The sequence below is a fragment of the Caloenas nicobarica genome, chromosome 11, assembly GCF_036013445.1.
Source record: "Caloenas nicobarica isolate bCalNic1 chromosome 11, bCalNic1.hap1, whole genome shotgun sequence".
Lineage (NCBI taxonomy): Eukaryota > Metazoa > Chordata > Aves > Columbiformes > Columbidae > Caloenas > Caloenas nicobarica.
The window spans coordinates 2,812,335-2,839,425 of record NC_088255.1 but is presented as its reverse complement, the minus strand read 5'-3'; the positions used below and the strand labels follow the sequence as shown (position 1 = coordinate 2,839,425).

At 42.8% G+C, this 27,091-nt stretch overlaps 1 protein-coding gene across 5 annotated transcripts in view; it reads right to left on the bottom strand.

Annotated features, from left to right (window-relative positions):
• The window catches only part of FGD3 (FYVE, RhoGEF and PH domain containing 3), a 103,407-nt gene that overhangs the window by 44,996 nt on the left and 31,320 nt on the right, over positions 1 to 27,091 (bottom strand). For 4 of the 5 annotated variants that reach the window (XM_065642750.1, XM_065642752.1, XM_065642754.1 and 1 more), the window contains exons 2-3: positions 6,726 to 6,806; positions 4,675 to 4,845 (exon numbers count right to left, since the gene is read on the bottom strand). In XM_065642750.1, coding sequence (XP_065498822.1) covers positions 4,675 to 4,845; positions 6,726 to 6,806 — 252 coding nt within the window. The remainder of the gene's footprint in view (positions 1 to 4,674; positions 4,846 to 6,725; positions 6,807 to 27,091) is intronic. The other variant, XM_065642751.1, reaches the window with a different exon arrangement.

Sequence of the window (27,091 nt, the reverse complement as noted above, 5' to 3'; positions counted from 1 at the left end):
GCAAGCTGCTGTACGCGACAGAAAAATGACAGGCCTCTATTTTGTATTTCTACAGCCGTATCCGACATGTTAACGAACGGAGTGGCTCACAGAACTTTACCGCTTCCTTGTTACCAAACAGGATGCACAGCTCACACTTCGTTTTTGCAAATGTGCACGCCATCTCAATCACACTAACGAGTTTCCCCTCCCATGACTTTTCAAAACTTAGGCACTTTGTTGAATCTCTTATACTGGGGAAAAGAAGCCAACCAACCCCAAACAAACCACCAAAAAACAATCCCACCATGGATTTCAGTGCCTTGTATTTGCTTAGTCAAAAGCACCACAGGCAGAACATAGTAGCTTTTCTTCTTTCATTCTCCCTCCCCCATATCTTCTGTGGTGTAGTCTTCATAAATTTCCTTCCTCTTTTGGTTCTACGTTGAGTTGCATGTGATATAAATAAAACACACGTTGTAAGAACATACACATTCTGCTTAAGAATTCACTAGGAGGCAAAGGGACAAAGTTTAATATAGTATTTTAAAAAAATGTAATGTAATTTAAAAGTAATGTAATTAAAAAAAAAGTTATTCAGACCTTACATTGATGGCAGAGTAAATGGTTTTGGAAATACGCAAGCAGTAACCCGTGGCAACAGGTTCCCGTGCTGCTACTGTTCCGTACAGTGACGGCAGCCTCACCCAGACAGAGCTGACAGCACAAGGCAGGAAAAGCGACTGCACGATTCCTCCCGAAGTGCACGTTCCTCGCAGTGGCACTGCCAAGTGTCCCCCTGGCCTAGACTATCCAGAGTTCATATATGAAGTGAGGAAACTCTATGCGTTTTATTTAACAACATTTTCAAGAACAATTTCTTTCAAGCATTTCCAATTTTTAAAAGGTCCATATGGCATATTAGCATAATAGGATTAACATTGTAATGGAGCTTCAACTAGTAACTGTTCTGAATGTAACTTCAGGGTTACTTTCTTTAGGAGGCTAAAGGGAGGCATATACATCCAAAAAGCCAATTCCTGGTGTCCCTACCCTGCAGACAGGCCAGAACCTGCTCCATATCCCCTACCAGGCCCTTCAGAGTCTCAGACTGGTCCACACCACTCCAAAGCTCCCTGCCAAGGCGTTGACACCGAGAGCACTGGGGGTCACCGCAGCCCACGGAAACATTTCGTGTTTTCCCTGTTAGTGACCTGAGACAACACAATCTGCACTGGACAAAAAGGAAGGAAGAAAACACTCTCGTTAGTTCTGGGCCCGTCGCGATGGGACAAGGGGTGATGGTTTTAAACTAAAGGAGGGGGAGATTCAGGCTGGATATTAGGAAAACATTTTTGGCCCTGAGGGTGGTGAGAGCCTGGCCCAGGTTGGCCAGAGAGGTGGTGGCTGAACCATCCCTGGAGACATCCCAGGCCAGGCTGGACGGGGCTCTGAGCAACCTGAGCTGGTGCAGATGTCCCTGCTCAGGGCAGGGGGGGCACTGGGGGAGCTGGGAAGGTCCCTTCAACCCAAACTATTCTGTGATTCTAAACCTCTGGTGAAAAGAAAGCGAGCCAGCTGCATGGAATAGATATTAGTATTACGGAGCACATTTCAGGTAGTGCCTGAAAGCTGAAGCCACACACTAGAACGGTATTTCTCCTATTTCTCCAGTCCTCCTCCTACCGAAGGTTTTCCACAGCAGCCCATGGTTATTTGGAGGAGGCAGAAACCAAGACACAGGAACTTTGTTGCAGAAGGAACGAGGGAAATAACAAGAAGCAGTGAGGCAGAATTAGAAAAGAGAAAGGCGAGGTTAAAGATGTGAGAGGAGGTTCAGCTCAGGCTTGACCCTGGGTCTGTAAACCAGCAGGCAATAAGGACCCTTGCTCACTGCAAAACAAGCATCTTGGCCTTTGCATTACTCCAGCCCCCCACACCCACGAATCCCTCTCTCACAAGTGCCTCCTCGACAGCCAACACGTATTGATTGGTGAGTTGATGGAGACATTTACACCAACCACCCCAGTAGTGGGTCTGCTGTGACTCACTGGGAAAGCTGGGAGGCCCTAATAAAGAGAAATTCAAGTGGTGCGAGTTGCACTTGCAGATTTACTTCAGTTGAGGTCCCTTGACAAGAGAGATCTAAAAAACTACCCATGATGAAGCAGATTATGAAGGGTTATCCTCTGGGAAGTGAATACACGCAAAAAAAAGAAGAAATGACCCAACAGCACAGCCTTGTGTGGGGGAAGAGAGCTGCTCCTAGAGTCTCAGGTGGTGATACCAGCACATCGCACCCAACAAATCAACCAGACATAGGCCTTAATGATGCGTCCGTGTAGCTCTAAGGAAGAAAGCTCTGGGAAGAAAGGTTCTTGCATTAAAATATCAACAAAAAACTGAGGAAAGATTTATGTCTGCTGCAAGGAAATGCACCACACTGTCACAACTAAGTTTTTTGGACATGGCCACCATGAGGAAGCAAGGATGGTTTACAGGAAGAATGTAACTTCAGTCAATTTAATAAAAACTACTTTTAAAAAAAATTATTTTGACGATTTCAATTTTCTGGAGAGGCATGAAGTGTCTTCCTTTCTTTACTGGGTATACAACTCATACAGTAACAGGAGATCAATGAATTATACAAGGGAGAAAAGCTATTTCAAATTTATAAAGTCAAAAAAAGTGAAGAGAAAAAAATGGTATCATCTTCCCTTCCTTGCAAAGCATCATACGTATTGTTCTGCACTGTCATATGTAAGATAATTGCAGGTACTTTTCAAAAGTAGTTTTATTACAAAAGAAGTGAAGTGAAATAATAAAATCACTATTTCAAATTTACGACAAAGAAGTGTCTTTCAGGAAGACGACTGGCACATGCAGGACCAAGCCTTGTAACACTGATTTGTAGCTTGGGCTGAGCCGGCTCAGTCTGAGCCAACATCGGGGGGCTGATTTTCAACTACTGGGTCCTACACAACAGCCTCTCCTGTTTCCTCCTGGACTACTTTTACAATGACATCAAGAAGCCCAACAAACTGAGCTCCATCAAAAAAGTATTACCAAGAGTAACTAGTCAAGAAAACGTTTTACCTGTTTATCTCGTTAACAAATTTCTATCCTTTTCAGAGCATTAACCAGCCAGTAAGATGCACTGACTGGTTCCAAGCTTACAGCTGTCACGGGAGAGAGAGCTCAGACGTGTGTGCGCAGCAGAAAGTAGCAGCCCCTGTCTCGATGATGGAAACAGATTATACCAGTGTACTGGGTAACTTTTCAGCATGATTTGAATCCAGCTAAGTAGGCTCCCTCCAACTTCTCTGAAATACTTACATATAAAAACCAGGCTATGTCCTCAGTAATTGGAAGTCAGTGCGATCAGTACAACAGCAAAGGATCTGCGCCAACGGAATTAATTCCATTTTTTACTGAACAAACACTTCTGCAATTTCTTTTTATTGTTAGTATTAATGGCATTCATGGAACACCCACTAATTAAACCTGGACAACCAAGACCTCAAGGTGAAAGCTCCATAAATATACAGGCCTTGTGAGATGTTTCGAGCATGAACTAGTGTACTAATTTAACATTTAAGGGCTACTTCCACAATCAGAAAATACAATGCTTTCTTTGTCGTTGTTTAAGGCTGAATGCATATCAGAAAATTGCTTTCGAATAAGCATCTGAATTGGGGGGTGGGGGCTGGTGCAGAGGCTCAGTTTGTCCAACACACCCTAACGGTGACCAAAATATTTTTTTTTTTTTCCCTCACATGACAATAACCGTCTATCACATGGACACGCTTCTTAAAACAATTTTGGTTTATGAACTTAGTATCTTCTTCAGGCTCACTCTCCTCTATTTCAGATGCCTTTCAATCTATATGCTTTCTGCACCCACAATTACATCAAGGCAAGCACCCATTATATACAATATTTTAACCAATGCTCCAAATGGTGGCAGTGGAGGCTGTTGACAAATTGAGATTACAAAGAGACACGGCATATCATTTCCCTGATGGAGAAACACGAGAAGTTATCCTCTTTCAAGAAAATTGCCTGCAGTCTTTTTTGAGCATTCCGAAGTTTTAGGGGCCACCAGCAGACCTGCCTGGGGAGCAGCTGAACACGTTCGTCCCGGCTCCTCTCCCGCCTGCTTGACGGCGAGGCCGGCAGGTCTGTGCAATGACACCGGCCCACATGTGACCTCCACGCGGCTGCTTGAGCTTCTAGTTCTCATTTTTTAAACACATTCATTCTATTGAGGCATTTCCTGTTGGCACGCACAGTTCTTACAATAAATGGAAAACAGACCAGATTTAAACAATAAGCTATTCTTACCTAAAAAAAAAACCCCAAACAAAACAAAAATACAAAAAAACCTGCAACCCAACAATACTGCTAAATTAAACTTACACTTCACAGCTGCATGAGGTATAACAACAGCACAGGAAATATAAATTCACAAGTAATCTGTTATTCCTGAATCAATTTCTTCTCGAAGGCTTCCCTAAGAGGTTATCTAACATTGGAAAAAATGGAGATAATAAAACCCTACCAGCTGTACTCAAACTTTAGAACATAAAGACAATTATTGTGCTGTGACTTAAAATTAAAACAATAAATTTAAAAACATGACACGGCACATGCAATAGAAGCCTCTACAGTTGCTGGAAGGACAAAGCCACTTGCCTTGGGGTTTCTGCAGAGGATGCATTTTGGCCAGCGCAGGTTTGGTTTTGGGTTTCCTCCCAGTTTGCTGGATACATTGCGCCGGGGCGATGTGCTGCAGCTCCCCACATGCTTCCAGCACCGGATTTGAGTCAATGTGACATTTGATTTGAAAAGGAGAACAAGGGCAACCTGAGGGAAAGAGGGGAAAAAAAGGCAATATTTATTTTGTTCTGTTAATCCTGAGGAAAATTTGTGCTGCTTCTCAAAGCGTATCGCTCATCCAAGCTCCTGGGGGGGGTAGCAGAGGGGTGAGCCGTTCACTCGCAAGTTATTACAACCAATATATTCAGCCTTAATAATCATGTCAAACTAGCTGACTGATAAGACATGCAGAATGTCAGTAATCCTGTCTTTAGTTAATTACTTCTTTACTATGGGCGCCCAAAATAAAAGAGTAAATTAAAAGATAAAAACCGTTTCAAAAGATTTCTCCAAACAGAAATACAAGTGCCCCAGCATACAGCATCATGTTATTTGGTAACATACACCCAAGTTATGATGAATTAGAAATGTGTCCCACATGGGGGGAATGGTACCAGCGCCGTTCCTTCAGGAGATTTAATCTTTCAAGCTGCATTTTACCACTATTTATTATTCCTCCTCGCATAAAATATTAACTTTCCTTCAAAAGGCTTCGGTCTAGAAGATGCCATTAAGATACAATCCAGTGGGAAAACAGAAAAAGAAGCGATTAATATGTTTGTTTTTCTTTTAATTTAACATTCTTGATTCATTTCTGTGGGCACTGTGGAAATACACCCATACATCCACTTTCGCTTAGAGGATATTGCATTTTTTATTTGTTTTTTTCTTTGACTTCTGGCAAGCCTACAGCTACATGAAGTCTGGACATCAGCTTCACTAGTGTGTCATACAAAGGTTAAAAAGAGTTTAAAAACAAGTGTGGTTTAAAATTGCTGCACATGAACACGTGACTATATATATGCTTCCGGTAGTACTGAGAAGCGGAAAATGTATTGAATGTAGAAATTTGAATGCTAATCCATTAAAAAAATAAAAAACAAAAAAAAAAAAAACGGGGCAAAGGAAACACGACAAACATTCTTTCCATCTTCCCATTTTCAAGTGGACTTGCTGAAACTACCAGCATCTTGCTGGTGTGAGAGGTGACCTGCACCATAGAATCACAGAAGGGTTTGGGTTGGAAGGGACCTTCCCAGCTCCCCCAGTGCCCCCCCTGCCATGAGCAGGGACATCTGCACCAGCTCAGGTTGCTCAGAGCCCCGTCCAGCCTGGCCTGGGATGTCTCCAGGGATGGTTCATCCAAAACCTCTCTGGCCAACCTGGGCCAGGCTCTCACCACCCTCAGTGTAAGAAATTCCTTCCTCATGCAGAAAGGATTCACCTAAATGTGAAAAATCAATCTTCGCCTTCCTGTGATGTGTTCAAGGACATGGCATTAGCTTCACAAATGCAACCTACTCTTGGTCAGATTTATATTAAGATCAAAAATCCGAAATGACGAGCACCTCCATCCACATCAACTTAATTATCCTGGGTTTATACGAATGGTATTAAATCAGGATGTGACCTTTTGAATAAAGACTCTGAAATCTGAGCCGTACAGACTGCTTGGGAAGATTAGCTGAGCACTGGCCCCAAAATGAAGAAGCTTCCACAGCAATATGGATTTTTTTTTTTTTAAATAAGCATAAAATATTAAAGTCAATTGTGCTGACAAAAATAGATTCAGCTGCCACAAATCTGTTTACCGATGTCTGCTACCCAAACATACAACCCCAAATTCCTCGGTAAGGCTGCTGGTTGTTGCTGTTCAAGCTTCATTAGCATTTCCACCACAAAATCTGCTTTTCAGCAGATTTGAGACCCGCTATTAAAACATTCTTCCAGCTGAAACCAGGAATTTATAAGTACTAGGTTTTATTCAAATATAATTTCACTTATCAGGAAAATGCAGTGAAAGCAGAGTAGATTATTAGAGCAGATTAATAGATTATTGCAAACACATCATCACAGAAAGAGCTTACGCAGATGGCTCAGCCCTGGGTATGGGAGCTCCCGGTGACACAACAGCCGTCGGCTTTTCGGGGGAAGGATCGAGACTCTTCCTTAGGAACAGTAGTGAGCACAGCAAGAAATTAAAATAGTGCACAAGGGAAAAGCTTTAATTCAAGAAAATCAAGAGGGCAGCATACAGAGCTCAGTGTTCACCAATGCCCGTGACTGGAAGGCAATCCGGCAACGTTGGATTTTCCTAAAAATTACTTTAATGATCCACTTCTCAGTGAACGAATCTCTACCTACAACAGCTTTAGAAGAGGGGAGAGGACAGCTCTGAGCACACATGTCATTGATGGCAGCCCCGGGGGCTGTGGGAGGTGACGGGAGGTGACGGTGTCCCCAGGGCTGTCCCCCAGGGCACCCCCGCAGACCTGGGACGCGGCACCGGCTGCCCGAAGCGTTCCCTGTTCCCCTCAACCACTGCCACAAACAGGGACTGAGTGTTGGTATCATTTTATAAAATTTCTAAAGGAACTAAAACCCAATTCCTTCCTCTTTCTCACTGAGGTTTGCCGTGTGAAAGTAGGTCCCACCACCTTTCTTTCTCTCTGCTAAAAACAAGGGCTTACTTGCTTTCAAGTGCATGGCACCACCAGATACCTCTTTTAGGTCTAGGCTAAAAGCTCTTACGACCTGCTTAAGTCACTGAAAAGCAGAGCGCTTTGATCCTTATTTTGTAAATCCACATATGAGTCTTTCTCTTCTACTGCATAATCCTGTCAAACAATCCAGGTAGAAAATCCTCCTCTGGTAATTACTCAAACACGTCCATTTTGACCGGAACAACCTCTAAACTTGGCTCCAAATCCTCTAGGACTTGCGCTCAGATGCATTTGCGGAGTGAATACTTAGCAAAGCCTTATACTGCTCCTCGTTAAACACGATCTAATACTAAAAAATCAAACCAAACCAAAATGTAGTCCTCTAAAAATACAATATTTTATATCATCTTGTGTATTGCATGTATAGGTAACTGCTGAAAATATATTGCTGTTCACCTACTGCCCACACTTAACTCACACATTTATTGACAATACATCCAAAGAGCAAGTGGGTACAAAGCAGAAAATAAAATTGGTAAGTAGTTGGAAAGCAGAGGAACCTGGAAAGCCACAAGTGCCTTAAACACCAAATGTAGTGCTGGCCCTAAATCAAGAAAAATATGCGTGGGTGAAGCCACAGAAGTGGCTTTCATTCTTTTTTATTTAAGCCAGGATGGTTCTCTCTGTTCATCTCTGATGTGGCCCCTAAGGGCTACTTTATGCACACAAAACAAACAAAAAATCCACTTCCATTACATATTTTTTCAAGTGCTATAGAATGACCTGTGAAAACAAGATTTAGTGGATTATTTCAGAAGGAATTCTCTGAAAGGAAACGCCAGGGTCTGCCGAGCACGGTCCAGGGTGCTCCTGGGAACAGCAAACAAGAGGGACAACACAAACAAGATCCAGGCGTAGCAGAAAAGGACAAAGATGAGGCTTTCCAGAGATAATTTTTTGCATTATATTAATAAAATAATACAGATTTAGGCTCCTGCTAAGGTAAAACTTAAATGAAACTTCTGAAAACGCCTAAGATAATGTACAACTTATATTTCCACTAACTATGACAGAATTCAACGCCACTGAGAAACTCTTTCAGGCACAGAGAAATTTATTAAGCATCTCCCCTTATTCTCACTAAGCTGTTTGCACCCAGCAGAAAGCCCGTATTTTTGAAAAATTTCTCTTAGATTCTGTCACAAACTTGAGGGCTACGGTAGATTTTTCTATTAGACCAAGATAAAATGTGAGGATTTTGGGTGCTCCACCAAGTGGCGTAGTAAAAAGACCAGTTGAACCCAAGTGGCTGAACTTCAGTTCTCAGGCTTTTCCCCCGGCGCACACGCCAGATTCAGATCTTGCGCTTGGCACCTGGTCCCCAGGTAGCAGTGTTCAAAAATAATCCCAGTTTAAAATAAAAAAAAAAAAAATACCCTGGAGGCCTGTGAGAGCAGCAAGAACCAGAAATGTTATGACAAGCTACTGGTTTGGCACGTCCTATGTTTGCTGATCCGATAGAAGGATTTCTTACCCAGCCCTCTTTTAGAGGAAGAGATTTTTGCAATATTTCGCTGAAATGAAGAAAGGCCCCAGTTTGCCAGGCTGGCCCAGCTCCCGCACCCCTGGCCAGGGAGGATGAGGAGTGACAAAGCCTGGACTGACAGAAAAAGGCTCTACAGACTGAACACATCGCAAAGGCGTTGATAACCAACGCCTACTTCAGAAGTTTCGCTTTCACGGAGAATTAATACCACTGGGGGATGTCCCCATCCACCCAGAACGATGGACATGACTTCGGAACAGGCTGCCCAGGGCAGTGGTGGAGTCACCATCCCTGGAGGTGTTTAAAAGGTGCATAGATGAGGTTCTCAGGGACACGGGTTAGTGCCAGAGTGAGGTTATGGTTGGACACAATGATCTTCAGGGTCTCTTCCAACCGAAATAATTCTGTGATTCTCTGACTGCCCATCAATTCTTTGATGATTAAGGCTCTCTGCCACAGCAGTGGAGTCAACAGCTCCATGAGGCAACTCACTGTAATATGACCCATCAGGTCCAACTCTAAGCATAGGAAGACATTATAATTCTCTAATCTTTCTTCAGCCATCTAAAAGTGAAAATATTCCAGCTATTGCATCCAGAAATGCATCCAGTAATGGTGTCTCCATTTCTAATGCTGTTTTGTAATATGCATCATGCACATCAAATGGATAAGCAACTACCCCCAGCCTGATATAAAAACCTGTCTGCAGGAAAATACACACAGATAAATCAACTAGAATCCACATAATGGTAAAAGCTGTTTTTGCAGCTAACAGGAGTCTGGATAACTAAGCATGTGCCCAGAGCTGCCCAGATTTAAAAATAACAACAACAAACCCCTCAACTGTTAACATGTAGAGCTACTTTGACAGCTAATCCGTGCCTAGTCATCTTAACAGACATCTTAACAGGAACTCAACTCTTCCCAGAGTTTGGCTACAAACTGAGCAGTGCCCGTTACCTCTAACCTCCGCTAACAGGCTTGGTTATGCCCAGTTCAAGCATCCCTGCATTTCCAATTGAAACATCCATCGGGCATTCCCTACTGCTGTCACTGACAGGGAAGTTCTTGCTCTCTTCATCCCCTCCTCCTTAGTCAAAGCTTTTCAAGGAGAGAGCTCCTCTTACGGCAGAAATCTCCTCCTAGAAAGCAAAGGGCTTCAAGGGCAGAGCTAATGTATGTATCTGAAAAAAGGAAAAAAAAAAACCACCTCGTAAGAGGAACTCTGACGCAAATTAAAAGGTGCTGACTATGTCTTCCTTATGTCAGCAGAAATCTGGCGAGTGGTATAATAGTCTGCCCTTCATGCTCAGGCTGTGTTGCAGACACAGCTGGGTAAGAACACCTTTAAAGAAGGTCCAGCACACACTACACTGTAGGAAAACCCAGCGTCGACAGCCTTACCTGCCACGCATTGCAGCGAAATTCATCTCACGGTGTCAGCATTAGTCAAGGCATATTATCCTCGTGTTACAGGCAGTTACCCAGCACCAAGCCCATCCGGCGAGCGGCCCAGGACAGCGGCTCCGCAGCCGTGTGTCCCCTGCCCTCCCCAAGGCCGCCCTGTCCCGCTGAGCAGAGCGTCCCCCCCACCATGCCCTTCTTCTCCCTCTTACGCCGCTTCATTAACTCCAGCATTTTCCTCAAACCCACTTAAAAACCCACCTCATCCCCCTGGCCCATGGTCCCTAGCAGGGGGTAAAGCCGTGTGGGCTGGGGCTGCACACACACCCTTCTATCAAACCCACTTCAGTGACACTGACAACGGTTATTTCACACAACATCTGTTTTTCTGGCATTCCAAAATGCCACCTTCAGTTAAAAGAGTGACAGCAAAGTTATCGCCATAAGCTTTCAGAAACAGATATAATCAAGAAAGCGTTATGTGCGAAAGCAAGCGAGAATCTGGCACGGACTGCAATTCTGTAACCTCATCTGGGTGTTCCTGCTCCGGCGGGGGGATTGGGCTGGATGAGCTTTCGAGGTCCCTTCCAACCCCTGACATTCTGTGATTCTGTGAGATGTGTGTTACTTATGTGTGTTCAAGCAGAGACTTCCATATTTTCTCTTATTTGCTTTCTGCTCAGATAAAGCCCAATATTAATGCGTGAATGGTCAGTATCAGCAATGACATGGCATGGAAACCAAAGAAATCCCAGTTCTCAGCACTCGAACTCTCAGGCTGCTTCACAGCTCCTCTGGGAAAGCACAGGCCATAGTGCAACCACACGTAGTCTTCCTCAAAGTGTTGGACTGGGATGTCTAAAGCACTTTCTGAAGGTAAAGGCGCTAAGTGTGCCATGAAACAGCCCCTAGAAGTGACAATAAATGCAATTCGGCAGGCATGGGATGGAGCTGGTTAAAAGATTTTCATCAAAAGTCCTGAAAATTTTCAACACTCCTTATCCTCCTCCTCCTGCTGTCCCAGCAGAATCCTACCATGGGAAGATATAAAGGAGGAAACAAAATGTAAAGTTTTTGAATGAAACGCTTCATTTCAGAGCAAGCACCATCCCTGGGGAGCCACAGAAGGGCTGCTGGTTTGTGTCCTTGTGAGAAAAAACACAAAGCCTGCAATCCACACCAAACCATTTAGTCTGAGGAGGGCTGCGAGAAATTTGGCAAATTCAGTTTAACACAAAACAACACAGAAATACATCCAGAAAACAAACAAACAAACGAACAAAAAAAACCCAGAGGATTTTTCACGGAAAGAACCAAATGGCTAAAATAAACAAATTTGCGCATAAAAAGCATGAGAAGGACCAGTAGCTTCCCCAGGCCTGTGGTGCTAGGATTTAGGATTTGGCGTACTTTCATCCTGTTCTGACTACTTTTAAATGCCTTAGGTGAGGGTGCTTCCTTTAACAGACATTTCTATAGTGTCCTGAGGGTTTCCATTGAACGTCACTGCCATAGTATTTTCCATAAACCTGCATCAAGATTTCCCACCATTAACCTCATCATTTTTTTAAAGCAAGTTCCTGAACACTAATCCAGACAATTCAAGGCCACGGCTTGCATTGGAATTGAGGATATTTGTCTGACCACTGACTATTTCACTACTGTCCTTATAAGGGCCGAGATCTCATTGTTGATTTATAACTCTTTCTGGCGCTTCTGTGTTTTTACACGCTCCTTTCAGTGCAGTCTCTGTATTTCTCATGACAATCTTGTTTTTAGTCGCCCTGTTTAGAACAGCACCTGCTCCTGTGCAATGCCACCCAAACCCTCCTCTGCCTCTGGGACACTTCACCCTTGAGCAGCAACCAGGGATGACTCCACGACCGCTTTAAAGAATCATGATTCTTTTAATCTGATTTCATTTCATTTAAAAAATTAGCTTTTCAACAGACCTCCATCAGTCCTTTGCTCACAACACTGAAGCGCATTCAGCGCTGCCTGCACAGGGTACAGTCCCCATTTTCTATATAGCACAGTCCTCGCTGGCTATAGAAGGGACTCTTAAGTGTTTGTTTGCTCTACATTTATATATAGGTATATAATATATATACATTTTTATAATGTACAACAGCCAGGAGAAGCTGAGTGACAGAAATGAGGAGCTTCACATCTAATTCTGTATTACAGCACTATTCAACACAGGTGTGTAAACCAAATTCCTGCTGAGATCTTTATACTTATCATGTGGCAACGTAAGCAAAAAGGCAGAAACGTGCCTCAGAAATCCTGCTGCTAGAAAGTCATTACACACAACCTCACACCAGGGCAAGGAAAAAAACCCACAAAAAACCAAGCTGGCACTCACTTCTAGTTTTAGGCTTTTTACATTGCTCCGAACACCACAGCAGCCATAGGCAACACAAAGCAAGGACTTCCACAGCACCCTGCAGATATCCCACAGTCCCACCAAGGCGAGAATGACAATATCTGCTGAGGTGTAATACAGGATCAACTCAACTTGCCATCGATGGACAGAATTTAAATTACTTTCCAGGACAAAAAGGCAGAATCCAGCATTAACTGTATGCAAGGTCATTTTTCGCTAGGAAAAAAGTTATATTTATTATTTTATTATTATTATAGCAGGCTGTGAAGCCAATTCTCACCAAAAATGAGGCAAAGGGAAAAAAGCAGCAGCTGAAAGGGAGGAAGAACCAGCTCTTGGCCCTGGTGATCACAAGGGGCTGTAGGAGCAGCAGTGACCAGAAAAACCACACTGAGAACAGAATAAAAACACACTCACTTCAAAAGGAAAATGAAAAAGAAACCCAAGTAAAGCAACACATAATACGTTCTCCATCAGGGCTAACAATCGGCAGATTAGAGCCCCAAACCAGAAATATTTTCTTTTCCTGTACGAAACAGGATGCGGTATCGCAGTCAGCAATCGCTTACCTTCGCCTCCTGAGGTTATTAGCGACATGAAAGAGAAAAAGCTGTTGTCTTTTAAACCAACGGGAACTCTCGGTTAACACCGCATGGAGATGGAGGACCCAGATGTCAGGGTGGCACCGAACTCTCCCCATGGGGACACCGCGGGGACGGGGCGCGGGAAGCGGCTCCTCGCCCTGCGCCACCCTCATCCCAGCGCTGCACAGGCACAGTCTCCAGTGCAAAACTCCACACCTAATTATCTCTTGGCTAATAAACTTTGAAGTGAATTTAATTTAAACTCTGCTGGAGCTTAAGTGGGGGCTGATGGATTTTTTTTTTTTTTGAGCTTTCTTTAAGCAGTCATGTGTGCTCTCTTTTGTGGCTTTATTCATATATTTTAATTTCTAGCTCTGATTTCTGTCCCTGCATCCGTAACCCTGCTATCTGCTCTATGATAACAAACTACAGTCAATGATGCCGATGTTAAAATACATGTTTTTCCGTGTTACCCAAGTGGCAACTCTCGAGTTCTTTCCTGCTATTTCGTGACAAACCTGGGCCAAAGTAATTCTTTCTTGCTTCGCTTATATTCTGTCCCCCTCTGGAGAACATCAGGCTGCCCTCAGCTTTCCCCTCCACAGCTGAGCCCCACACAGGTGCCCACCAGTCACCTTTGCAGTGCAACAGCATTTCTATCACATCTCAGGATTTGGACACATTTTACCAGATCTAGTCCCTAGCTTGGGCAATATAATTTCAAGCCTCAAGGGACATTCACGGAAGGAAACAGATTTTCAATTTTTTGAAAAGTGCATAAACTCTCTAGTGTTGGAGACTATTCACAGGGAAGTCAAACCCTGAGTTTAGCTGTAGTTTTCTCAAAATTTGCACTCAGCCTACTTTTCATATAGGCGGACAGAGAGTAAATATTGGGGGATATTAACATCAAACCTCCATAACTGGAAGGCACAGTTATGAACTTAACAAAGTAAAACAGGCTACGAAAATCTCATTCTTCTGGAAGAAGCATTTAGCTGACTTTTCCCTCCAAATGTCACACCTTAATAACTCTAGGCTAAAATAATAAGGACAGTGACTTTCTCTGACAACAAGATCAAAGGTAGAAGGAAAAAAACCAACAACAAAAAACCCAAACCAAACCAAAAACACCACACAAACCAAAACGAAAACCCACCACAACTGAGACTTTTCCATCTAGTAAGGAAAGCAGGTTAAAACACGTATAAAGATTGCAGCATAAAGAGTGACGAGGTAAAGGAGCAGTAGCCGGGGGCCCGACATCAGGGCATTCAGGGATGTCAAACCACGGTCCTCTATCACACACCAGAAAGGCAGGTGAGAAGAGAACAGCACCCAGACTCATCCCTTTGGTGCACACAAGGGCTGTCTTATTTTTGCATTCTGAAGTAGTGTGGTGGATGCACTCGACCTCCCCATTGACAAGTACAAAGCAACTTGTTCACCTTCAGTGCTACATTTCAGACTTAATTCCCGCAGCAGGCAAAGTCCAGATACCAAAACTCCAGCTTGAGTTGTTGCAGGTGCCTAATTTAGAAGAGGAAGGGAGAACTGGATTTTCATCCATATATTTCATTACAATTATAATGAAACCTAGAACTCAGTAATCCATAAAACCATGTTTTGCTTTGTTTCTCTCCTTTGCAAAAAGATTCATTGATGATGGAAGATAATGCCCCCTTCTCCCTAATTTATTCCTGATTTCTTTTTACAAAAAAACTTGGTGGTTTTATAGTATTGGGCAGACAACACGCCTGAAGGAAAAAAAAAAGGAAGGTGGGCACTTGACAAAGACCATAACACTCTGTAAGGAAGTTTTACTGATAGACAAGCATTTCTCATCATAAGTTTACCATCGTTCTTCTCATTCTACGAGGTGATAAGAGGGGGCAGCAGCCTCAACCGCCCTCCCGCCCTCCTCCTCTGCACGCTGCAAACTGCCTTCTCATCCTGGTTTGTTCTGCTTTTTAACTCAGTTTAGCTCTGGTCTCTAGATTTAGCCTGGATGTTTCTTGCACAACACGAGGACACCCACCCAGTGCCCAGCCTGGTCTCCCAGAAGGGAACACCCCACACAACAATGTCTCTGCTCGCTATACATGGGCTCCTCAGACACCAGCTGAATGGCCACCGAGGGCCAAGTGCAGTATGGAGCTGCAACTACAAATGCATTTTCACCACGGATTTCCTAAATTAAAGCTATAATTTTGCCTATCTGACAAGCTCAGAGCCCTCAGGATGCCAGATGCCTGCACCTGCCTTCTCCTCCGAGAAGATGCACACGCTGGACCGAGGAAGGGATGCAGACAGCACCAGTATTCAGCCTTCTGAGATTTTCCTCTTAGATGAGCACAGAGCTGCTTTCCCTCCCCCCTGTTTTTCTCTTGACAGGTAACAGGTTTTTCCATTATGATGAAAGAGTCTTGATTCATAATTACACTGATTATGCAAATCAAAGAACATATTTCAACCTAATAACACTCCTGGGACTTCACATCTGTCCTGCCTTAACACAGGAATCGTTAACACCAGAGCAATCCATTATTGCAAAAAACCTAAAGAGATTTTGTATCCGTTAAGACACAAACAAATTATCCCAGCCAAAGCTGTTTCAGTTTGTTCTTTTCAGATGACCTGCATCTGGGTGACTGTCTTGAGGATTCTCTCCCAAGAACAGCAGACCTGCAATTCCAGAATGGTTTATATGGTGAGAATAGAGGGGGGGCGGGAAAGGGGGAGGAAAGCATTACACTGTCCACCTTCCAGCGATTTAAAAGACTATTCCACACAAAGGTGAGAAACAGCCAGATTCTAGTCCCTATAAGCAAGATTCTAGCTGTCATTTAAAACTGCGTCATAAAAAAAGGCTTCATTTCTCCTTTTGCTGGAAGCTTATTAAATTTTTTTGCTAAGGAAAAAAGCACGATGCAAGACTCTCACACTGCTCAGTTGATGTCCTTGTCAGTCTTCTTAATGGCACATATTACAAGTAAACTCTCATTTAACCAATAAGGAGAGTAAAAATTATCCTACGCTTAAGATTTAATGAGAATATAATGCATCTCTAACGGTGTCCCAACCAACTGGCTTTCTTTTTTAATCTTGAATTGGTTTATTAGTTTTAGTAAACCAATAATTAGCTTCTGCTCATTTAAAAGTCTAATTAGGTACTAAATAAAAGTAGGTAAAACTGAGCTCAGATTTTTTGCTACGGAACTGAGCTTTGCAGGAGAGGACTAGCTTTTCTATGTTACCGCAATGCACTGTCACTCTGTACTGCAGAAGTCAAGAAAATTCACTTCATTATCAAAAAGCATAATGAGTATTTTTACACGGATACACTATTTTGGCAGCAGAGCTCCACAATGCAAGACACAGAACAATTTCACAATGGTGTATTGCCGGTAGCTCACAATAATCATTAAAGGAGAACATATTGCAGCTCTCAGTGCTGCTGGGTAACTCTCTCCTTGAGGTTTTCTGCCTTTGCAGACAATGGGCTGGAAGGGGCTTCTGGAGATGATCCTGTCCGACCGCCCTGCTCACAGCAGGGTCACAAGAGCAGGTTGTTCAGGACGCCGTTTGACTGTCTTCAAGGACGGACACACATGTGACACATGTATGACATCTATAATAATAAAATATGTTTTTTCTCCTATTTAATACAAATGTAATGAAAGAACAATGTAAATCGTTCTTTCTCAATAAAGCAGCACTTTCTTGAGAAAAGGAGTCAGAAGAAAACAGTTTATTTCTGTCTGATGAGGTTGAACATAGGTAGGAACTGGCAGGGAGCGCATGGGTCACCGTGGCACCCTCTGCTGCATACTGGAAAACTGAGCAGCACCCCGGGCCACAACAGTCACTGCGGCTTAGAGAAGCCTTTAAAAGCCTGTACAGCACTGAGAGGCTAAAAGCAAAAGCATGTTCAGCTGTGTGCTGGTTTCTCAGGCCTGCACAGCTGCCAAAGCAACCCCACATGGGCACTGCAGTCCGCGCAGTGGGAGCCCCGCAGTGCTCCAGCCTCTGAGCACCCACATACCGCTTTGTGGAGACTCTGGGCAGCCTACGACGATGACCAGAGATCCACACTACACTGCCCTGGTTTGTCAGCTAACTAGAATCCCAGAATGTCAGGGGTCGGAAGGGACCTCGAAAGCTCATCCAGTGCAATCCCCCCGCCAGAGCAGGAACACCCAGATGAGGTTACACAGGAAGGTGTCCAGGCAGGTTTGAATGTCTCCTGAGAAGAAGACTCCACAACCTCCCTGGGCAGCCTGGGCCAGGCTCCGGCACCCTCACCATGAAGAAGTTTCTTCTCATATTCAAGTGGAACCTCCTATGTTCCAGTTTGCACCCATTGCCCCTTGTCCTATCACTGGTTGTCACCCAGAAGAGCCTGGCTCCATCCTCCTGACACTCCCCCTTTCCATATTGATCCCCATGAATGAGGTCAGCCCTCAGTCTCCTCTTCTCCAGCTCCAGAGCCCCAGCTCCTCAGCCTTTCCTCACACGGGAGATGCTCCACTCCCTTCGGCATCTTCGTGGCTGCGCTGGACTCTCTCCAGCAGGAAACACCGACCTCCCCACCACCCCTGCACCCCCGGGCCCCTTCGCCGCTTCCAGCGCAGACCCACGCAGCAGGCCCAAGCCTGCCGGGTTACCCCATGGGTGCTTCGCAGCAGGTGCTCCCCACGTCGAACTCCACATCGCTTCCAGCTCCGAGGGGATGTGCAACTGTATTGAGTACTTTGCAGATGGAGGAACCGAAAGCAAAGAGCTATTTCCCTTGCACTAATATCTCCTCAGCCTAGATCAATGCTCCTTCACTCCATGATCCACAGTCTCCAAGGGCTGCAGTGAGAGCAACAAAAACAACCAGGGAACGTTAAAGGTGTTCCATGGAAATAATGCAGGGATAAATAAATTGGAAGAGGCTGAAAACCACTGAACAGGCTCCAGTATTTTGGATCGCACAGAGTATAGTACACAGGATAGTATAAAGCAACCTTTAGATTAATTTCAGCCTGGCAAGCTCCAAGGAAACCCCAGCTCAAAGGCTTGTAACACGGACTACACAAAAAAATCTGCAGTAAAAGGAACTATCATTAGTTTTCCCAGTAAAACTCCCGTTAATTTATTGTATCTGTAGCAACCATTTCATCTCTCCTGTTATCTATAATTGCACTTTCATCAAACCAGTAACTACAAGATGTGAAAACAAGGGCATTTTGTAAGCACCTAGGTGATTATTAGGGACAACAGTTATAAATCACGAACAATAAAATCCTTGTGACTGACTGCTAAATCTTCATTCTAAAGAAAAAACATATCGTATTTCGTCTCAAAAATGCATTACAACTCTGCCAGTAATGATTTTAAAGGCATTTTGAAGAAATCTGAAGCTCAAGATGAAAAGAAACAGGTAACAATTTCAAAATCAGATCACTGACACAAAATATGTATCCAAATTAACACCTTGAAAATGGTATACATATTCTCTTGCTAATGTGATAGTTTTCAATCCTGAAATAAACTAAGAAAGAGTTTGGTCTTTCATTACATGAAATGTAACTGGCAACTAACATTTTCAAATAGAAAAGCATAGCTAATAAGGATCATTACAAGCCATGTTACTTGCACAGGATATATCTGAACATTTGTCTTTCAAATTATATTACATAAAATAGCATTTACTGGATGGTAGTCACTGTTTCAATAATTACTGGTTTTCATGACATTTCTGCATCATTATTCCATATTGTCCTTTCATTGATGAATACTCAATGAATACTCACACGATGTAGGCATGCTGGCAATGTTGCATTATTAAGGAGAAAGGATGGCTGGAAAGAATGGAGGGATTTAAAAATAAGTGATTACAGAAATTTAGAGGCTATTAAGAAAAATGAATTCTCATTGTAGAAGAAAAACAGCAAAAAAATATATTATTTCAGCTAATGAATGACACTTGCAATGAATGTGTAATTCTGAGCTCTTACAATCATTGACAGTGAAAGTATAATTGATTTTTATCATCCCAATTGTATCAGTTCCTTAGAATGGGTTATGGATAAACGATGTTTGATGACGTTTTACGGACAGATGAAAGACTAGAAAGCCCTGCCCTTCATAACTAAAATCAAGTAGGACAGAGCAAAGCCGTGCGAGCAGAACTTGCAGAAGCCTTTTTGCGGCAGCCCGAACACGCCGTGCCCATGGCAGCCCGGCCCTTCGGCACGGCTGCAGCTGCCAGCACAGAGGACACGGTCAGGACACTTATTCCTGCCTTGTGTGACTTGTTGTGCAACACAAAGAGCTGGGGCTGTGCTGGGGAGGGAAGGACGAAGCCACAGAGAAGCACTTGCCTGCCTGGTCCTCCTTGTGATCCGGGGTCAGTAGTGGTGACAGGGAGAATTTGCAGTCAAGAGGTATGGAATCTTTTCTAGCTTGAATTGAAGGTCAGTTTTTCCCCCCAGGTCTAATTTTTCCTTGTTTGATGAAGGAAGCAGACCACAAAGTTGGGAATTCTCTGGAATAGGCAGATGATGCATTGGAAACACTCAGACCTTGCAATGACAGCCACGATGCCAAATGGTTAATCACTGTGTGTTACAACAGGGTGTCAAACTGAGGAGAAGGAAGGTCAAACTGTAACTAACAGAGGGGCATGAGCAGGGAAGAAATGGCAAAACCATAAAATACTCTGCACCTATTTAACCTTCCTTGAGGGCCTTTATTTTCCCTTGCAAGATGGCTGTAGAAATTAGTATTTTTATTTGCCTAGGGGTGGTACTTCGCACTATTTGACAGAGATGCAGTCACCCCAGTGTGGTACCAGCTATCGAGGAGTAAAAATAATTTTTCTTTCCATTTTCATTAGGTACAAATCCATATTGCACCTGACACTGCATCAAAGATGGGTATTGGCAATAAGCACTCCAGAAATCGGCAAGTAATGAGAAGAAATTCCTGATGCCAACTCCGGACAGGGGGACATGGCACCAGCGTAACTCGGATTAACCTGGCACCCCCAGTTCCTATGGCTTAGCAAATTACTGCCCCCTCAGAACACCTGCCATCATCGCCTGTGTGATCATAGAGAACAAGAAACCTCAAACTGACACATTTTATCTCAAAATTGGGGCAGGCTAAGAGCTCGCATGTTAACCACTGAGGATCTGAGCAGATAGATGGCAACTTACTGTTCTGCCATAATCTGATTGCAAACGGTTGCGTTCTTGGATTCTTAAAAGGCTAAAATTCTGATTTTGGTTTAGTGCATTCCTTAATTTAGGACAAATGAAGAGAGAAGAAGAAGAAGAGAGGAAGAAGGAGGAGAGAGGAAGAAGAGAGAAGACACCACAACCCCTAAACTTCAACAGGAGTATATCAAAGGCCAGTACAGGTCCCTTAACTGCTTCAGTGCAATTAAAATTCTCAGGCTACCCGAGAACAGATTCAAGGTCCAACAGCACAAAAGGGTTCTGTATCTTGCATTGCAGAAGCCACATTTAATCCTCTTTTCTCACTTGACTCAGAGGTTAAAATTGGGAGGGAGGGGTGGAAATAATTCCTGGAGATTTTTCAGATGTTCTGTTTTCCAATAAACATGAGCATTTCTTTTAAGAACTTAAGAGGGAATTCTCATTAAGCAAAAATAAAACTCCCATAAGGAGCACTTACTCACAATCAAGAGAGAATCAACACTTAGCTATTTCTAAATCCATTTTACTTTGTAGGTATTCGGATAAGGGAGCAGATCAGATTAAGCAAGACAATGTGGCTAGCAAGGTGCCTTGTTAAAAAAGGTATTCCTACATAATTTAGGCCCTAATCTTTGGCTATTAAACCATAAAGGGTAAAGGCAAAATTGGTTTAAAGACTTTTCACATGTCACACAACCATCCACATACATTTCCTAGGTGAACAAACTTTTGAAGTTGTTATTATGTTAGAATACATCTCAAGTGACAATACATTCATTTGCTATGACGCAGCACAACATGGCATTTATAAGGTCAAAAATCTATTTTATATGCGCATCCACCTGCTTTCTCACAATCTGAATAAATCTGTGCCCTGGATTAATTGCTGTTGTTACCGTAGCTTAAATACTGTGTGTGCATACATGTATATACAGAACTGTTCCCCACAGTCTGACATCAATCAGCTCCCAAACTTGTTCCAACGCGCAGTTTACTTCAGCACTGTTCTCAGCACCGATTTCCCACCTTGCCAACACTTTTTGTACAGCACAAAACCATGAACACAAATACTGAAACCAGCGACACATTTGAGGAGGACTGCAAGACCCAGGCCAAGTTTTAATTAGTTTGGGCTTGTTTGTTTATTTTTACAGAGGCACATGCCGAATTTTTCTTTTGTATTTGAATATGGAGGAAGAAATAGGGTAGTATTCATATTTACTGTAGGTAATTATCTCAAACAGCTAAGCTCGTCTTTCTGAACAGTGCTTTCAGAGGTAGACAGACAAATTATAGCAGATAGTATCAGTACCATTCACAATGCCATATTTTGCAGAAGCTATTTATTCTTCTCTTTGTCCTTAACAATGCTCCAAACCAATTGCTGATTTGTGTGGATAATTAACATCCAAAATCCAGTTCTTCACAGATGAATGGGAGCGAGTTTGAGTACCAGAGAATGCAGCTGCTCATCAGCACAGAGTCCTTGCCAGGTGGACAATGGCTTAAATTTTACTGCACATTGAAGACAATGTAATTACCAAGCTTGAAAGGAATGTAATCTATACCACTAAAGAAAGTACTAATAGTGGTATGATCAGTGAAGGATAAACAAGAAAGCAATATTTTATTATTGCATGAAACAACACTGATTTGCAAAACTCAATTGCCTACATACGCATAGCTGTGTTGAGAAACAGCGAGTATTTAGGTGGAAAACTCATTATGAGGGGAGCTGGATTGTCCAGAGCTTAATGAAACCATATGGAATCTGGTATCTTTAGAGAGCTATCAGTCCATTCACTCATATCAGTATTATTGTTATTATCATTATTATTATTACAAGTAAGCAAAGGTATTTTAAACTCATCCCTCCAAGACATACATCTGAATTCTTCCAATGACTTGACTTCCCTTGTCAAAATTTAAACCCACAAACTCAGCAGGCCCGGCATGGAACCAGTTTTGGGCCAACACATTGATGCCTTTTGCAGCCAGCAGCCTGTAACATTCCAACTGCTGCAGGTCCTGTCTAAGATACTCCTTGTGTTGATGGCAAGCTTCCTAACATCAAAGAAATTGATGATCATACCTGCTGCATTTCACATATTGAATAAGTTTCTATTTTTTCCCCTAATTATAATTTACAGTATCTTGAAAGCTACTTCACACGTCGCAATAGATCCCTCCATATCCAGAGGAATTACTCTCCCATCAGTAGATGTAACCTCTTCTCAATTCGCACCTTTTGTCCATGGAACTGTGGGGTTTGAGCCATAAACACCACACAGATTATGCAAGGATGGATGCATTACCCACTTCAATGTAGCCTCTCAATCAGTTATTCTGAAGAATTCCCTAAACCACAAGCAACACTATGGAGACAACAGTATGTAGTAAATTTTTTTTCATATATGAAGCTGAAGTCAACAAAGAGAGCACATTATACTGTTTTTCCTCTATTTGCTCCATTCAGTAACTGAGCCAAACAGGTAAACCAATATTGGACACCACTGTTTAAAGCAGAAAGTGTGTCTGTGGGCAGCTCCTGATATGCATAGCTTCATTTTCTTAAACAATTTTCTTCTGACCTTTTTCAATTATTTTTTTTCTTTAAAGTCAAGACCATTTTCTCCCCACCACTGACCTGCCAGCACTGGGACCCAAAGCACATCGCTGCCCACCCGAGAGCTCGCCCTCCCCTCCGGGCGCGCTCCAAACCGCAGCAAACGCGGAGCCTGGAAAGCTTGCACGGCCCCCTAGATGTAATTAAGTGTCTTAGAAATAAACCCATTTCACATTAATTTAATAAACAGATTTGTATATTATTTGCAAGAGCTCTTCAGTGGGTTTCCAAGTACTTGAGGATAAAGAAAAACACCCAGGATTTTCCCTGCTTTGCAATATTCTCTTAGTCTTCTCTCACCCTACCTCAGCATAAAAACCAACATCCATCCAACCTGCTGTACTTTGGGCACAACATGGGACACGTGCGGGAATAAATGAGGATGAATCGGTCAGAAATTTAGCTGTCAATTGAATACTTCAGGCCAGACTGTCAGATTCTTTTTCTACTATTTTTAAAAATAATAATAGAAAAAAAGGAAACATTGCCATCAGAATATCCTGCTCAGAACAGGCACAAGAGATGGCTGCTCAGAAAATGCATATGGTAGAAATGACTTATTTTTATGTAAAACACAGACCAATCTTTCAAAAGAAGGTTACAGATCTTCTCTCAAGGCTCTGTTTCTTTCAGAGCACTAGATACAGCTACATTTGAATTTTGCGAACACTTTGTCTCCCTCAATTGCAAAGACGCCACCATTTAATCTAACCAGCAATGTCCCTGCCTTGATCTACCCAGGCTAAAAATCATTGCCAAACAAAATTATTATGAGAGCAGGAAGTCACGAAAGTTCCATTGTATACACCAGAGTACATGCTACTATTTCTACCTTGAACTTTAAAAAAAAGTGTGTAATTCCATTCCCTTGAAATATAAGAAACCAGGAGAAAATGGGAATGTTTGCCTGTCTTTCCTTGACATTTTAAAGTTACCTTTCTAATTGTGAGTGCAGGGGGTACTCAGGGCTTATATCTCTACTAAAGTTGCTTTCCATTTCCTATGAACTTCGATGGTAATAGTGTAGTTTGAGCAATTCTCAACAGTGGAAAGCAAAAATCCCAATTCATTCCAAAGTACAGATAATCTTCTCCTGAAAAAGGCAAGAAACTAACCAGAAACAAGTCCAGGGATAAGAAAAAAAAAAAAAAAAAAAGAGGGAAAAACAAGAGTAATTTTCACTGAATGACAATGTACAAATTATAGTGCCATGACCAAAGGCATGAAATAAACCTATTTCCAAACCCCAATCTTGCCCTTTTAGAACCATAGTCACTTTTTTACTAGAGCAGCAAGTGTTTCAGCATCCTGTACTCATTCCCACCCTGCTGCTCCCATGTAAATACGGACACTGACCATAAAAGAAAAGAAGTCCTATTAATGTAGCATTTTAGTAAGCTTCATTCAGTGGATTCTTCTCCAAACCACGGCTGCCCAGCCCTTCTCACAAGACTATTACAAGTTCTGGGCTAATCCAACTTGTTTTCCAGCCGTAATAGCAGGACTGCGCTTGGCCCAACGCCTCCCTGAGCAGAACCGGTTCCTATAGCTGCACAAGCACGGCCAGAAAGACACAACGGACCAGACCTGGCTCTTGCAGACCTTAGTGAGGATGCGAAATTAAAGGTGTTTCAAGCCTGAATGTGGACATGGCCAGATGCGTGAGTAATCTCGTGGATTTCGGGGGGGGCTGCTCACAGGACTACAATTACAACATGTACCATGCAAACACTCACCCACTGTTTTCAAAGCCAGGACTACCCATATGGTTGAGAAATGTTTTATGGGGCAGAGCCCTGCAGAAAGTCAGAAAGACATTGAATTTTGTAAACACTGCCTCAGAAAAAACAACAAATTACCTGTATTTAGTCTTCAAAACACCTACTATTATTAGGAAGCCAGCTCAGACTAGGACTGTAGGACATGATGAAAGACACGAAGTAATGGTTCTAGAAAGCTCATTTAGAGACTCATTGCACGCCTCACCTCTTGCAATGCAACTAAGAACGCAAACACAACAGAAAGTACCATTAGAAACTCAAACTCTAGAGTTAATACTAGATAGAAGATATTCTCCAGTCTCTCTATTACCACTTAAAAATCACCAGCTGTCAGTAATGTTCAGTCTTTCTCCAGTCTCAGTCCTCCATGACCTAAATATTCACTGATTAGTACTTCTGTGCATTTAACTCTTTAAGGGCCCCTTGTATTTCCACCCCAAGTGCTGAGGAGGACACAGAGCAGGGGCAGCTCCGGGGAAGGGAAGCTCAGCCCCTCGCAGGACCAGCTCCGTTAACCCCTGTGTGTCCCAACTATTTCCATGCCAGTATATCAAGTCAACAGCAATGGCCATTAATTCTGCTTCTCATGGCAACGTTTCCAAAGAAGGACATTTTAACAAACCAGACCAAACGCAATAGCAGAAAGCAACGGTAAATTCCGTGCTAAAGGACAGAATTTAACACGGGTGCAAGATACAGATGGTGGGACTAATGGTGCCGTTTTATACTACACTTAACCTTCTCCAACTGAAGGAGTCCTCCTGCCCTGCTCCCTCAGCCACAGACACTATATTCTTCTCGGTCAGAAAGTTTTTGTCAGGTTGAGACACCCGACACGGTACAACCCACGGTACAACCACCAACAGCCCCCGGGACAGGTCCCGCATCTGCAGAACCGCAGGAACAAGATGCTTTGCAGCGGCTCGACTGGCCAGGAAGCAGAAGCACCAGGTCTCAATGATATTTTCTAATGGTAAAAAAATAAAGAAACCTCTTGTTCTTCAACAAAATACTTTCACTGGGAATTGGTAGTATTGAAAGAAGCATCCAAAAACTGATACTTATTCTTCTTAAAAATAAAGTCGCCTTTACAAGCAAAATAACCAGAGTTTCATCTTCCCGCCTTCTCAGACCGTGGCATTCAATAAATTTAATCCAAGTTAAAACCCATTGTCTTTGATAACGAAAGAGGTTGAGACCTTCAGCTTTTTCAGTGAAGCGTTTTTTCCAGACCGCTATCATTTTTGTGGAAAGGGTTTTTTAATACCACATCTGCATTTATAGGGGAAAGAAAACTTCAACTGATCCCATGCTTAAGTGAAAATGCTCAGTTTTGGTTTCCTCATGGAACTTGCAAATGCAGAAACTTTTTTTTGGGGGGGTGAGGCAGCAAAGAACAATAGCTCTATAAAAACAAGATTCAATTTTAACAATGAATTGTGAATTTATCCACTATGTTGAATTTTTCACTTTTTTGGAGAGGTCAGAAGGAGGGACCCTATAAGTCGGAAAGAATTTTTGGACCTTGGATGCAGTTCTTCATTGCAGCCCATACGCCAACACACCCCACGTACTGGGAAACGCTGAGAAGAAAGATTAGACAGCAACCTAGCGCCAGTCCCTGGCACAGAACAAAACCAGGTTCTTCCTAAAAAGTACTGCAAATGAGTATGATCCTAGGGAAAAAAAAAACCCACCTTGGTCTCAAGTGAGTGTCAGTGAGCTCTTAAAGCACTACTGCTACCATCAGATGGGGTAAAAAGCAAAACTTAAATCTCCAGGGCACTTAAGTACCAAAAATGCTGTAATGCCACCTTCATTGCTGATCTGTCCTTTCCCCATAGGATCTTCGTATATCTACAGGGATTTCTTTTCATTCAGATTTCCTTACAGCACCAAGCTTGGCTCAAATCTTGGGAATAAGAAAGTTTTGTTTTGTTGTTTGCAGTTGGTTTGGGTCAGGTTTGTTTTGTTTTTTAACTACTCCTAAATTATGTCTTTTCAAGTTTTTGCCTCTAGCATCTAAGGATCTTGAAAGCAAGGTCTGTAACCACAAAAGTCTGCATAACCTAACTCCATCAGACTCCTGCTCTTACTTATTGTTCTCATCACTGTTTTATCTCGTTGTTTTGAGCCTCTGGCTCAAATGAAATCTTTTCTCAGATACTTGAGATGAATTTCCAGAGGACTGGATTTTCTGCACAGTTGCTATATTTGAAATCATAACAGCAGATAACACCAAGAAGAAGGGG